We start from the raw sequence: 13,991 nt of genomic DNA, 5'->3' as shown, positions 1-13,991 counted from the left end.
TAATGTTCTATGAATATGGCCATAAGTCTTTATAGTTTTATAACTTTCTTACTTATTACACATTCGTTTCAAATACATGTAAATATATAAAGAAACTAAGAAATGGGTAATGAGTATTGATTAGTTCTTATGAATGAAGTTATAAATATGACAATAGCTGGCAAAAGAAAAAACTTAAACGATGGTTATTGTTTTGACACAATAGTCAATGAATCATTCAACTTTCTCTTCTTTGGCTGACATAAACATTCTTTGGCACGCATATGTAAAATGGTCTGCAAATGAAAAAAAGATATAAATCGATTAATTAACGTGCATTTGTTTGTATGTATGTAGTTATTATTGCACAATTTATGGAATACGCACTAATTGCACTTTGAAAACACTTCGGCTTATTTTTCCACACTACACCGACGTAGTAGAATGGCACACCTATAACTGTTATCAGCACGCCCATACCAACTTCATAGGGCGCCACATAGATAGGCACGACCACAAGAAAGGCACAAAGAACCACAAAGATGACAGGTATCCAGAGTGAGACCTAAATGCATAAATTATGAGAGATTGAATAATTTAATGATTGCCATTGGCATAGACATACATACATATGTACCTACTAGTGTAAAGTGAAAATTACCTTAATTGGACGCTCCATATTGGGGCGGGTATAGCGTAAATAGAGTAACGCCGATACTGACAGCATTATGAAAAACGACTCCACTATGCTGCTGTAAGTTATAAGCACGTAAACGTCGCTCACGACTAGCATTATAATCGACAAGATGCACTGCAATAGATTAGGGCGTATAAAGAGATTTATACTACATATATGTATATTTATGTATGTACATACATATGTACATTAGACCGCACCACCTTACATGCAAAAAATAGTTTGTCTTACATCGTCGAGTCAAAAATATTTTTGTAAAGGTAATTTCAAAAAAAAAACCAGATTGTTTTTCTGTCGAACCTAGGTGTTGCCTTTTGCCAGGAACCGCACATAATGATAATTTTATTAAATTTCAATTCAAAAAATCATGCTGGAAGAGAAATGCGACTACCTTCAGAGGCACTAATTTTTTTATTTTTAAGTTATATTAAATAATTTGTTTAGTTCTATTGAATTATTTTTTCAGTTTTATTTATTGCTCAGAAAATAATTTTTTTTTTTTGCTTAGCCCATTCCATAAGAAAAACACCAGAAGCAACTTTTGGTTTCTGAGCAAAAAACAATTATGTTTTATTAAAAAAAACTCGGTAAATAATCATCAACAAAATGGAAAACCATTACGATCCCCGCCCTTTACATTTCTCGATGATGCCTACATATTACATAGTTCCACTGGAATAATCCTGAACAAAAGTCGAATGATTTTTGACCAGCTTTAATTTACTGAAAGTAGGTGGTAGGAACTGTGATCTTGAAGAAAAGCTCTAGACCGGAATACTTGAGACCAATGAACTTTAGAACAAAAAACAAAATATCCTCGAGCTAAAAATATCGATGTATGTACCTTACCTTAATCTCTGACAGCAAATGCCGAAGATCTGGCGATAAATGTAAAAAGGTGGCCCTTACGCTCGACAAAAAAAAAAATAAAAATTGCCTTACAAAAATACTTTTTGGTGCGTCTAATATACATACATATTTATATTATTGTAAGCGAACTGTATACAAAAGTATATAAATTAGTGCTTGAATGTCTTGTCCCCTTTAAGTCAAGACACACACGCATTATTCATAATATACATGCATATGTAAGTATGTAGAGCAACAAAATAAATCGCAGTTAAATTACCAAAAACACAAGTGATGGCACCGGCGTAAATTGCTCCACACTTATATTTGACAAGATCGCCGGCATATGACCGTTACGTGCGCCGACAAAACACATGCGTGAAGAAGTCATTATATGCACCGAGAGACCACCAAAAGCGGATATCGCCACCATTATGGGTATAATGAAAGACCATACGCCCAGTACACGATCTCCAAAGGACTGAAAGTAAAGGAATGGATTTATTAAACGTAAAAATAGCTCAATTAGTACATTCAAAAATAATTATTCCGTCCGCATACGCACCACTGCGATCGCATCGGAGGCAATCATTTCTGCTGGCGATAATACAGCCAAGTAGGCCATATTAGCGAGCACATAAATTCCCGTCACCAATGGCAGAGAAATATAAATAGCGCGCGGCAAATTTTTATATGGGTCACGTAATTCCTCTGTCATGAAATTTAAATAACTCCAACCGGAATATGAAAAAATACCCGAATAGAAGGCAACGGATAGCTTGCCAGGATCGGTTTGTGTATTTTCGAAGGGGTCTGCAAAGTTCTCAACGTTACCTAAAAAAAAAAAAAGTTTACCAAAATCAATTCAAAAATTCAATTTTCCTGAACGCATACAATTTATCTAAACATACCAAAACTCATCCAAGCCACACCCAAAATAATGATTAATAACAACGCGCCAATTTTAGTAAACATAATTATATTTTGCATTTTCGTAGTAGCTTTCATGTAACAACAATTCAGGTAGGTTAGGAAGCATATTGTTACCGCAGAGAGTAGTTGTAGGGCGCTCTCCGGTATGCTGCATTCATTTTGGAAGAAGGGCTGAAGTACGTAGGAGGCGAACGTGAGACCCATAATGGCATTCGTTGTAGGGCTGCAATGAAATATAGGGCGGGAGAATTAATTAATCAATGCATACAAACACACATACATATGTACATACATACTGACATATGTAGATATTTTTTCTTAATGAAATTGTGCACCCATACAAAATAATGAGTTTGCAGTCGGTTTCATGCATACTTTTAGGAAGCATAAATAGATATAGCGAAATGCACACATACCTATTTACATACGTACATATACAGATAAAATGTCGATAACTGCCCTGCAAAAAATTGTGCGACTAATCTCTGAAGAGAGTAATCCGAGATTACTCTCAATCTGGTACAATTGGGCATTAATTAGCCGCAACTAGTCTCATACGGGTACTAATGGAGGTCAATTAGTCTCGACTCATCCCTTATGGGTATAATTGGAGATCAATTAGTCCTCAACTCATCTCTAACGGGTACTATTAACGATTTAATGATATGTACGCACTTAGTCAATGAAATTTCATGTGCGGCGTTGGCACACAGAGAGAGTATTCGCCTGAGCACCCCGGTTCGAATCTCAGCTGGAGCAAATTTTTATTTATATTTTTTAAAAGTGACTAGTCGCTTTTTATACTCGTTCGGGTATAAAGGTGAACAATTAGTCTCTTCATAGGACATGCTCGAACAAAAGCGAACAGTTCATTCCATATAAAGAGATCAAAAGTGGTATTAGTCGCATGCTCCTTTGCAATTGCTCCCGGAGTCATCCCGGATTAGTCCCATTTTTTGCAGGGTGGGTGCAAACCAGCCCAGTGAGAAAACTAAATGATTAGTAATGTATATACATATAAAATGATGTATGTATGCCATTATTGTGGATCCTTTACAAAGTGCATCATTGTTTGTAAAGGCATGTTTTACGAACGCACGATTGAGAGAAATAGATAGATAGATAGATTGCGTCCATCGCGGTACCGCTAATCCGCTCTTTGTGAATTCAACCGAATCAGCTGTATGCGTGACGTCATCTTGGTGCAATTGTTGATTGAGGAANGATGTATGTATGCCATTATTGTGGATCCTTTACAAAGTACAGCATTGTTTGTAAAGGTATGTTTTACGAACGCACGATTGAGAGAAATAGATAGATAGATAGATTGCGTCCATCGCGGTACCGCTAATCCGCTCTTTGTGAATTCGACCGAATCAGCTGTATGCGTGACGTCATCGTGGTGCAATTGTTGATTGAGGAAAACCAAATAACGATTTAACTGGGAACTGTTTAGTTATTTGCCCAATTATTTCGGGCTGTTGTGTCCGCATGGGTGATCCGATCAAAAAACTTTTACACACACTTGTAGTCATGGGTCTACACTTTATTGTGAAATCTAATTTTCTAATTTGTGGTCACTAATTTATTAATAAATTCGATCTGAAACGTTCACTTTTTTGTGAGTTTCGGAGTTAGTTCTACGCACAATAAATGTGGCATACCTTTGAGGTGTTCTGCACAAAAAAATAATGTTTATCGAGTTTACATTTCCGGCGTCAAAAATGCTAATTTTAGACCATTTTCGTTTCGAGGATCAAGTGCGACTTTTGACATAGTGTGAACTATGCTCTTTCAAGCTAAATCTAAACCACACTTTTCCAAAGATTGAAATGGAGCTTTATTTATTGTGATTACAAACGCCTATCGAATTGGGAATAGAAATCTTTTGAATTGAAATGGTATATCGGTCAGAATCATGGGAATTCGAGGGATGAGTGCATCTTCACCTTTGAAAAGCCTCGTTAAAATCTTTGCTTCCACTACGTTCTTCATCAGCATCTTAACTGCGAGTGTGCTGTTGCAGAGTTTTGGCGGATTAATATTCCGCAGCATGATAATTGCCATACCTATTTTCAATTTCAGTATGTGGTTACCCCACCTGGAAAATCAATCGAGTTCAAAATTTGTGTTGGATAAATAACTATTTCATTTGTTTCCACAATGGTATTTATCGACGAACATATATGTTATACACAAAAAAAAAAAAAAAAAAANACCTCCCCCTTCCTCTGCTACCACCAGCGGATTGCGAGTCGAATACTTTTAGACGGTACTCATCGTTGCCAACGCGTAAGAGAGAGAACTTTACTGACGAATTGCCTACTCAGTCCAAAGTAGCACTTGTGCGCTATGCTGGTTCTTAACTAAACGAAATTGTCTACTTTCTCGAAATTACAACTGGCAACAGTGACGTGGGAGCCAAGGCGCGAATGCTCTGACGCCTTGTTTGATGACAAGAGATACTTCGTCTTGTCCTCGTTGATCACCAAACCCAATAGCTTTGCTTCCTTATCTAACTTGGAAAAGGCAGGAGAGACTTCGAGGTTTTTTGTTACCGATGATGTCGATGTTATTGGCATACGCCAGAAATTACACGCCCCTGTAAAATTTTTTCGTGAGTAGTTCAGTTCTGCAGCTCCTAATATCTTAACATTTGCAATATGCGATCATAAATGCCCTTCTGCTCACGCTTTAATTTGTGAATGTGTGATTGGGCATATAATAGGAGATCAGAATAATAATAATAATCATAATCTTCATAATATTATCCAACGTTATTCAAATTGCTCTGATTTTTGGAAAAACTTTGCTAAAAACCCGAAGCAGCTCATCTAATTTAGCAAAAAAAAAATCTGGAAATGTGGGTATTGATAGGTAGATGTATATTTCACTAAGGTAGATTCTTAGATATTTGAAAGTCTGGAAAACTCAACGCTAAAGCAGGCACATTCTCTTTACTCGCAATATAGTACATAGTAGGCTATGGCCTACCCCAAGTGAAACTCTTTATGATTGAAAGTTAACTATTTTATGTTAAGGAATGGTGACAACAATTTTAGGTTTTTATTAAGGGATATACATATTTATGTTTTCGTTCTGTATGGTTTTTTATTATTATTTTTTTTTTTTCATTTGTAAATTTGTATACCAACTCTTCGTTGATAATATAATCACTTCGTTTAATGAGATTTTGTAAATTCTTTCTTCATTTAAACTGTTCGGCTTTTGGATAAGTGGAAACATAAAAAATCTCTAGTAAAGCTTTCCCTAACACTTTTCGTTTGGAACCAATTATGTAATATATTTTTACTTAGTTCCAATATTTGCAGTCTTTACATTTAGGGCGTAATCCTGTTGAAAAAATTTCTTAATCAAGATTTTTCAAATGCCTTTAGTTTGGTACCGATGTTGTAACATTTCATTTATTTTACCAATTTAATTGAGTTAAATTTTCAAACAGGTGGCAACCCTCCTCAAAACATATTTTCAACTGTAGGTCTTTTAAAAGCTATTTAATTTGATACCCATATTGTAATATATCATTTATTTTATCAATGAAATTTAGTTAAATTTTCAAACGGGAATTACAACAAATATGTACATTACTTTGACATTATGAATCACCAGCTTCTCTGGTAACACCACCCTTATACGAATTCGCCTTGTTTGCTACCGTATGGGCATAGTTTAATTAAATAAAAGTAGTGTTAACAGTAGTTAGCATGCTTGAGTAATCGCTATATTAAAAGCAGTAGTTGAAGGCGAGAGTTTAATTGAATTTTCACGCGTCCAATAATATTTGTCACTCATTCATGAAGGCGCAATATCCATAGTAATATTTACAGTAGTCTATTTGCTAGGCTATCGCTCGTTTTCTAGAAGAAATTTATACTTCAAAAAGTCATAAACGCGCGAAATTGAATTTTCAAGTTTTTAGTTAGAGTAAATAATAATAAAAAACAAAAAATAAAAACATATAAACATAAAATTAAATTCATAGGGCAAAGGTATGAAGTGCAAACGAGTAAAATTACAAGAAATGCAAATTTAAGGCTCAATTGACAGATATATTTTGAATAAATGGATTTAATGAAAAACATAAAGCAAATACCGGAAGCCATTTGGCATACGTATGAATGTATGTATCTCAAAAACAAAAAAAAAAATTGTTTCTCTCAGCAAATGAGCAATATTTACATATGTCTGTGGGGGGTGTATCATACCAAAACGGATGGGGTTCACACCATGGTAAAAACATAGTAAGGTAGAACCGTTCTCTCAATTGAAAATTGAAATTGTTCGAAATTGTTGTTGCTTGAGATTGAAAATGAATATGTTTGTGTGAGTTTGTGAGTAAATTGAAAAATTAAATTGTTTGGAAACGTCAAGAATTTTAAAAGTGACTCTCAGCGGTTCTACCTTACTATATTTTTATCATGGTTCACACTTCATGTCTTTGATTTGTTTGAAATTTTTAAGGTTGATGCATAAACATAAATAATAAATAAATCAGAATTTTGAGCTTGATCAATACATTCTTAAAATCTTTATAGCACAAAAACAAAAATAAATCGATTTAATAGTTTCCCAATTATCTCGAGAACGGGGCGATGAAAAAATTTGCAAAAAATCACACATATACACATCAAAATTCTCTATGAAAGGAAATATTTTTCAAATTCTTTTCTTGAAAAATGTTTCACAAACACATTTTAGTTAAAAAAAAAAAATAGTTTTTAAAAATAAGACATCTCAAAAAAAAAACTTGAAAAAATCACAAAGGTTGCTCTGAGCATTGCGCAATATTTAAGTATAGTATTGTGGGGTACACTCTACAATAAATTGAGTTATGCATTTTGTTTTACACTGAAGTTGAGTAAAATGAGTACAAATTAACAAATTTTTTTTTAATTTTTATTAGAATTTTTTCAGTATGCAGTTTTGTAGCCCATTTAATTTTAGTATGATAAAGTGCAAGTTTTAAACTACTGCAAAATTTCATTGATTTTTAACCGACTTCCAAAAAGGGAGGAGGTTATCAGTTCGTCGGAATATTTTTTTTTTTTTTTTTTTATGTATGTTACCGCATAACTTTGGACCACGTCAACCGATTTCGATGATTCTTTTTGCATCGGAAAGGCAGTGTCTCAGAGGTGGTCCCATACTAATCTGGTTAAGATCCGATCAGCGGATCATGAGATATATATATATATATTTTTTTTTTATATGGGAGTTGAAGTCGGTTTTTTTTTTGCTAAAAATTACTAGTTAATATTTCTTATGGAAGAAAATGCGCAAAACCATATTCAAAGAAAATTAAAAAAAATTAACGCAGAGCTACCATTGTAATTTTTTTTTTTTTTTGAGATGGCACGTTTTTAAAAACTAATATTTTTTATCAGAAAAAAAAAGAAACAAATTTTTTAAAATATTTATTTTCATAGAGAATTTTGATGTCGATTTTCTTTTGTTTTTTTGTGCTATAAAGTTTTTAAAAATGTAGTAATCAAACTCGCATTTCATATTTATTTATTATTTATGTTCATGCATCAACCCTAAAAATTTGAAACAAATCAAACACGTGATGTGTAAGCCCCGTCAGTTTTGGTATGGAACACCCCATGTACACAAGTATGATTAATAAGCACATATGCGCATTACATATGTACATACTATGCAAATAAAGCGGCAATATATAACTGGAGCATTTTAAATGGCACATACTTTTTAAAATAATTAGCATCAAACCAAAACAAATAAAAATTTATCTTTTTTGTCACCTTAAATGGGTTGGAACTATTACGCTTTCAACATCGTTAAGATTAAAGATATACATTGAATAAGTCACTTAAAAGCTTTTTTTGCAAATTAACACAGAATCGTAATGTAGCTTATTTTACACTTACACTTACTACTTTGTCAAGACGTTATTAAAATTGACGATAATTTATTTAGTGGTTACGGTATCATCAATAAAAATATAAAAAAAAAACTTTGAAAGAACATTACAACAGCACAGAGCATGATACCAACCTTTTCTAATAAAAAAAAAAAGAATATATCCCTGTACATTAGGGTGCGGCACTCTCCAAAAAAGAGTCGGTATTGTTTCTTCATGAGAATTATACAATTTATTATACTATAAGATTTCCGCCAAAATAATAGAAACGCCTTCTTTTGACCAGTTTTGCTAGTTTTCTTACGGTTATGTAATATTTATTATTTTTGTTTTTTTTATAAAAATGCAGCCCATTATCTAACAAAAAACATATAAATGTATATTTCAAACTTTGTGCAAAAATTATAGAAATTCTACAAAGTTGCCTCTAAATTTTCAACTTCTAAATCAGATTTTTAAGAATTTCTTCTGGTACGCAGTTTTATAGCCCTTTACATTTTAGTATAATAAAGTGTAAGTGAGTTGAGCCAATTTGAAAATATCTTCAAAAATAGCGTTTTCAGAAATAAACTTAGCTTTTAAAAATATTTTTCCAAAAAAATTTTTCAGAAAGAGGAGTTTAAGCTTTAAAGTCTGCATAAAAATGTTATTTTCAAATCGGTACAACTTACGTAAGTCTGCATACTTTTTCAAAATATTTTGGCGGAGGTTTTAAAATATGGTAAGTTTTATAAATCCGGTGGAAAACATCGAACTTTTTTTGGTGACGCACCCTAATGTATGTACGTTAGGGTGATTCAGAAAATAAAAATTGTTTCCAAAATAAGTCTCAGAATATATGAGCTCTTAATATTAATATTCAGCCTCATTGCGTAGGTCGTAAATTAGGCTAAATTGTACGCCTCGACAACATTGGCATTAGGTGCGTGTGTGTACTCGTATTGAGCGGGCAAAATTATCCAGCAGCAAAAATTCTGAGCAAAATTCTAGCAGCATTCGTCCTCAAAGAGACAAAATATCCACAGAAGTACGAGAACGCAAAATTTGTAAAAACTTGCAACCTTCGAAACAGCTGATCACTTATTTCCACAGTTGCCACTGGTTGGCATTTGGCAATTTATTTTCTGCTTCGTACATTTCCTCCAATTTGGCATTTTATACAATTGAGTAGTTTAAAATACAAATTAATTATATCGGAATGAATAAGATCCAAATAAATTGGCCCGCCCTAATGTACATACATACATACATACATATCGTTACCTTAATATAGAAAGGCCCTAACTCATATAGTTACTGAACGTCAAAAAATGTGGAAACTTATAATTCGATGGAATCATCATAATCCATCAAAACGGGAATTTTGGATTTTTACTTAGTTACGGCTTTTTGTATTTCAACGACGATTCTAAGTATGAAGTTTTAAAGTCCATTCAATTTTAGTATGACAAAATGCAAGTTTAAAGTTGCCAGAAAATCGCGTTGATTTTTGGAAATTTTTTAGTGGAAGGTGCTGATCATTTTCGCCATACAAAAAATAATTGTCGAATATACTTTGTATGGAAGAACTTTCGGGAAACAAATTACCAAAAATCAACGCGATTTTCTTGCAAATTCAAATTTGCATTTTATCATACTAAAATTGAATGAACTATAAAACTGCATACTTAGAATTTTTCTAAAAGATCTGAATAGAAAGTTGAATTTAGTGTGAAAATTTATTGAATTTTCCTGAGTTTTGCACAAAGTTTAGAGATTTATGTTTTTTGGTGTAAAATTAACTATATTTTTACATAAAAAATAAATCGAAAATAAATTAGAATAAAAAAACTTTGCATATATTGCGAAAAATTCACTGTGCCAATATTTTTGTTTGTCATTGTATGTAGGTATTGATAAATGACCGCATAACATCAAATTTGCTGTCAAAAAAAACGTCGATGTTTAAACGTTTGTAGTGCAGCATATGACAGCTCTGTACTTAGAGCAAAAAAATTGTACGAATTTGTACCAATTATCATGATAAAAAAATATTATCCAGAACTCAAAAAATTAGAGCACAAAATGACAGTTCTTTTGGAGAGAAGTTGCAAATTTTTACTAGAAAAATTGTTGATTGTGGCACAAGGTTGCATTTTTGTCGATAATAATTTAAATAAACTTGAGCAATTTTCGAATGAAAATTGTAAGTAAATACTTGTTAACTTAATTCATTTTATTAATTCCATTGATTTGAAAGATTCTCGGCTAAAAGAACTGTATTCCTAGTCGGAAGGCATTTGCAACCAGAGCCGATTTAGAAAACCCGACAATTACTACAATAAAGGGCACCAGCTGGCTGGGAAACTTGCAAATGCCTGTAAATTTTCGTTCGTGCAGGAATTTGCAAGTCTCTCTACGTGGGAGAGAACATAAGGGAATTTTTTCTTAAGAGCAATATAGATACACCACAGAAACGGTTTTCCATACAAACATGACTCATTCAAGCCGATAATTTTAGATTTCCTTCGGAGTTTGATGTAAAAAAAAATGTTTTCCCCGTTTTTCTGTGAGACAATTTTTTCATACTCAACACAAGCGGTTTGATCAATTTTCCACATGGCGGCCAGAAAATCAAAAAATATTTTTTTTTTTTTCAAATTTCCCTCAAACGGCTTGTCAAACCTTCACGGCAACAGCCTCATCATGTATGTATTTCGAAACGAGCGTTCGATTCGTCTGCCACACGAATCGTTCGTTCGTTGGTACTTTGTAATTCGCAAATACAGTGAAAACTTTATAAATTTCAAACAAAATAAATGTATTTAATCAATATAACAAATAATAATAATTAATGTTTTCAGCACTTAAAAACCACAACAACACAATTTTAAGCGCTGATTCAAGAGATGGACCAAAATCCGGAAGTTAAAGTGAAGTATTTACCAGTGTTTGGTTCTGACCGAGCCGGGATTCAGAAGCGATTTGACGGGAGATCAGAAGAAGGTAAGCTTATACTTGGTAGCAAAAATTCTGAATAATCTAGTAACATAACCAAAAATATGATTTGTTTATATTTTTTCATATATGGGCAGACCAAAAAAGCCGCACAAAAAAGGAGATTGCGAATTGTATTCGTATTATAAATATGACATTTGGGAATTCCTTTCGGCATTCAGCGCTGACGGAGACCGAACAAACGATCGACCGCATCATTTCTATGTCGAAGGCCGCAGCACTAAGTGGCGCAGTACTTGGAATTTCAAGGCCTTCGGCATCTTAGGCAGCAACGTCCACCCCTGATAATTTGTCAGCGACTGACATGCCAGCGCTATTGGATGTTGTGCGTACACCAACGGTACGCAATTCAAGAGGCTCTCTTATTCGGTATCATCCCAACGTTTGTTGACGCACTACTCGCTACTCCAGAGCCTACTAATTCCACCAGTAACAACACAAAAAATCTCAAATGAATGACAAAAATAGTAAACCACATTTGACGGTGATGCCCATTCGATATAAAGTGTACCAAAATAAACTAAAAATAATAAAATAAAAATAAATAAATAAAGAAAATATATAAAAATATCTTAATATTTCATTTGGCAACACTGCCCTAGACGAATACAACGTAATCGACCTAAAGTCTACACGAAGGCGATCGTTCGACTTACAAAATTTTAAGCGGAGACGAATTCGCCTGCAGACGAATCGTTAGTGTCCCCTATCGTTCGAGATACATGATAATGCTGGAAATTTCTCCATGTTTGACAAACCGCTTGTGCGGTGTATTTCATTCTTTTCTCTCCGCTTTTTTGAGTTATGGCCAAATTCTAGCTGGATTTTCGACGAAAAAACCTAATACTTTTCAACAGATGTAAGAAATTTAGTCGTTAGCAAGAGTTACCTACTGGAATATGTATAATTAAGGCATTCGGAAATTTATGTCGTTTACCACTTTCATGGAATAACCCATAACCTTATGTAAATATTTACAAAGAAACACTCATTGGTTTTTGTATTAGTAATATTATAGTGTAATAGTATTAATTATAGTATCCCACTGGGAAAATAGGTAAGCACCTTACGAGGTAAGCCATGTTTTCTTTCAGTTTTTAGTACCAAAATTGTCATCATGACCATCGTAATCTACTAGTAAAGCACAAAATGAACACCTCCGGCGACACATTACGTTGTCAGTTGCAAAATAACGTGCAGCCGAAGTTATTTCCAAGCACCGAACTACTCCGAGCGACTGCTCTGCATTACACGTAACTTACTTTGTAAAGCGACTCAGAAGTATGTTTGATACCAAATGTACATTCTAAATTCCTACTTACATAAGGCGGCCATGCCTTTGTAAAAGTAAGGGACGTTCGGCAGGGAAATGGTAATGACTGCCAGGTGAAGAGTAAGTTGCTAATAAGGTATTATTACATGCTCCTAATTCCCACTGGGATATAATATAGTATAATAGTATTAGTAAATAATAATAAATTTAAATGTGACACTTAATTACTTTTATACACGTGTGTACGTTGTAAATATAGGTATATACGTACATAAGTACTTTTGTACATACCTACATATGTAACAAAGAATTTGATACAAATATGCAAATCGTCGTTTAAAGTACAAAACCGCGTAACTTTGCAGCCAAACATTGGATTAACTCACACAAGCTCTTGGCTCAATCCATATCATTCGTCCGGAAATATACTAGACAGAAATGCGATTGCTTTATAAATAAAAAATGGGATCGTTTTGAAATATGAGTGTTTTCACTATCTAGAAAATAATTTATGCAACGTCACATACGCGGTTTTGCATTTCGTTGATACGCGGGTTTGTACTTTAAACGACGAAATGTATATTGTAAATAGAAGCAAATAACTTGCGATCAATTAAAGCAAAACGTACTAATTGATATAAGGGCTTGTGATCAGCGCAATCGCATATGGTCACTTAATGCAAAGATACCATAACATTTTCATTCTCATTCAAACTGAAACTACTGAATGAACGCGTGCAGTTCGTGACGTTAAAACAATGCTATTTAGGTGCATAGCTATTTAAAGATGTAACTGATGCAAAAAATAACTGGACACTACTACTATTTATTGTAACAATACGGTATGTCGTTAAAAAAACATCATCAGCTTTGTTTCTTAACAGATAATTATCATTTTTGCTGGATTCTGCCGGAAAGCGTTTCTTAACACAAAAAAAAATTGCAGAAGAGAGCCAAAAAGACAGCATAAAAACACGAGAGCTGCAAATTTCTGCTGGTGAAATTTCGGTTTAAGAAGCAGCTGTTCAAAAGGCACAAGGAAAAGGTTGGCAAGTTTATTTTTCTTCGTATTAATAAAACAAAACGAGTGCATCGTTATCAAAACACATTAGGTTTAGGTGCGTTCGACAAGTCAAAAATTTTTAATAGTTTTACCAAATTTTTACTGGATGGCGTTCGATAACGACAAAAAATTATCCAACAAACAAAAATTGAGAGAGCAAGCGTTCATTTTGATGCAAGAGAAGCGTTCATTTTGTACTGGCAAAATTTTAGTCAGCAAAAATTATCCAACACGAAAACATATGATCACAAAACATATGGTTGCAATTTTTGTAAACAAACAAAATTGCATTTTCCGA

General features: G+C 33.4%; 1 protein-coding gene across 1 annotated transcript in view; it reads right to left on the bottom strand.

Annotated features, from left to right (window-relative positions):
* Positions 1–6: 6 nt before the first annotated feature.
* gb (solute carrier family 7 member genderblind) overlaps positions 7–13,991 on the bottom strand; it is a 19,213-nt gene continuing 5,228 nt past the window's right edge. Inside the window, exons 2-7 of the mRNA XM_017627085.1 lie at positions 2,437–2,681; positions 2,091–2,359; positions 1,806–2,006; positions 641–790; positions 367–544; positions 7–275 (exon numbers count right to left, since the gene is read on the bottom strand). Of these exons, the coding sequence (XP_017482574.1) occupies positions 214–275; positions 367–544; positions 641–790; positions 1,806–2,006; positions 2,091–2,359; positions 2,437–2,681 (1,105 nt within the window). The 3' untranslated portion in view covers positions 7–213. The remainder of the gene's footprint in view (positions 276–366; positions 545–640; positions 791–1,805; positions 2,007–2,090; positions 2,360–2,436; positions 2,682–13,991) is intronic.

The sequence above is a fragment of the Rhagoletis zephyria genome, unplaced genomic scaffold, assembly GCF_001687245.7.
Source record: "Rhagoletis zephyria isolate East Lansing unplaced genomic scaffold, Rhagoletis_zephyria_1.1 Rzeph_scaffold_05035, whole genome shotgun sequence".
NCBI classification, from domain to species: domain Eukaryota; kingdom Metazoa; phylum Arthropoda; class Insecta; order Diptera; family Tephritidae; genus Rhagoletis; species Rhagoletis zephyria.
Note: the sequence above shows the minus strand (reverse complement) of the source record. Positions and strands in the feature narration are given on the sequence as shown.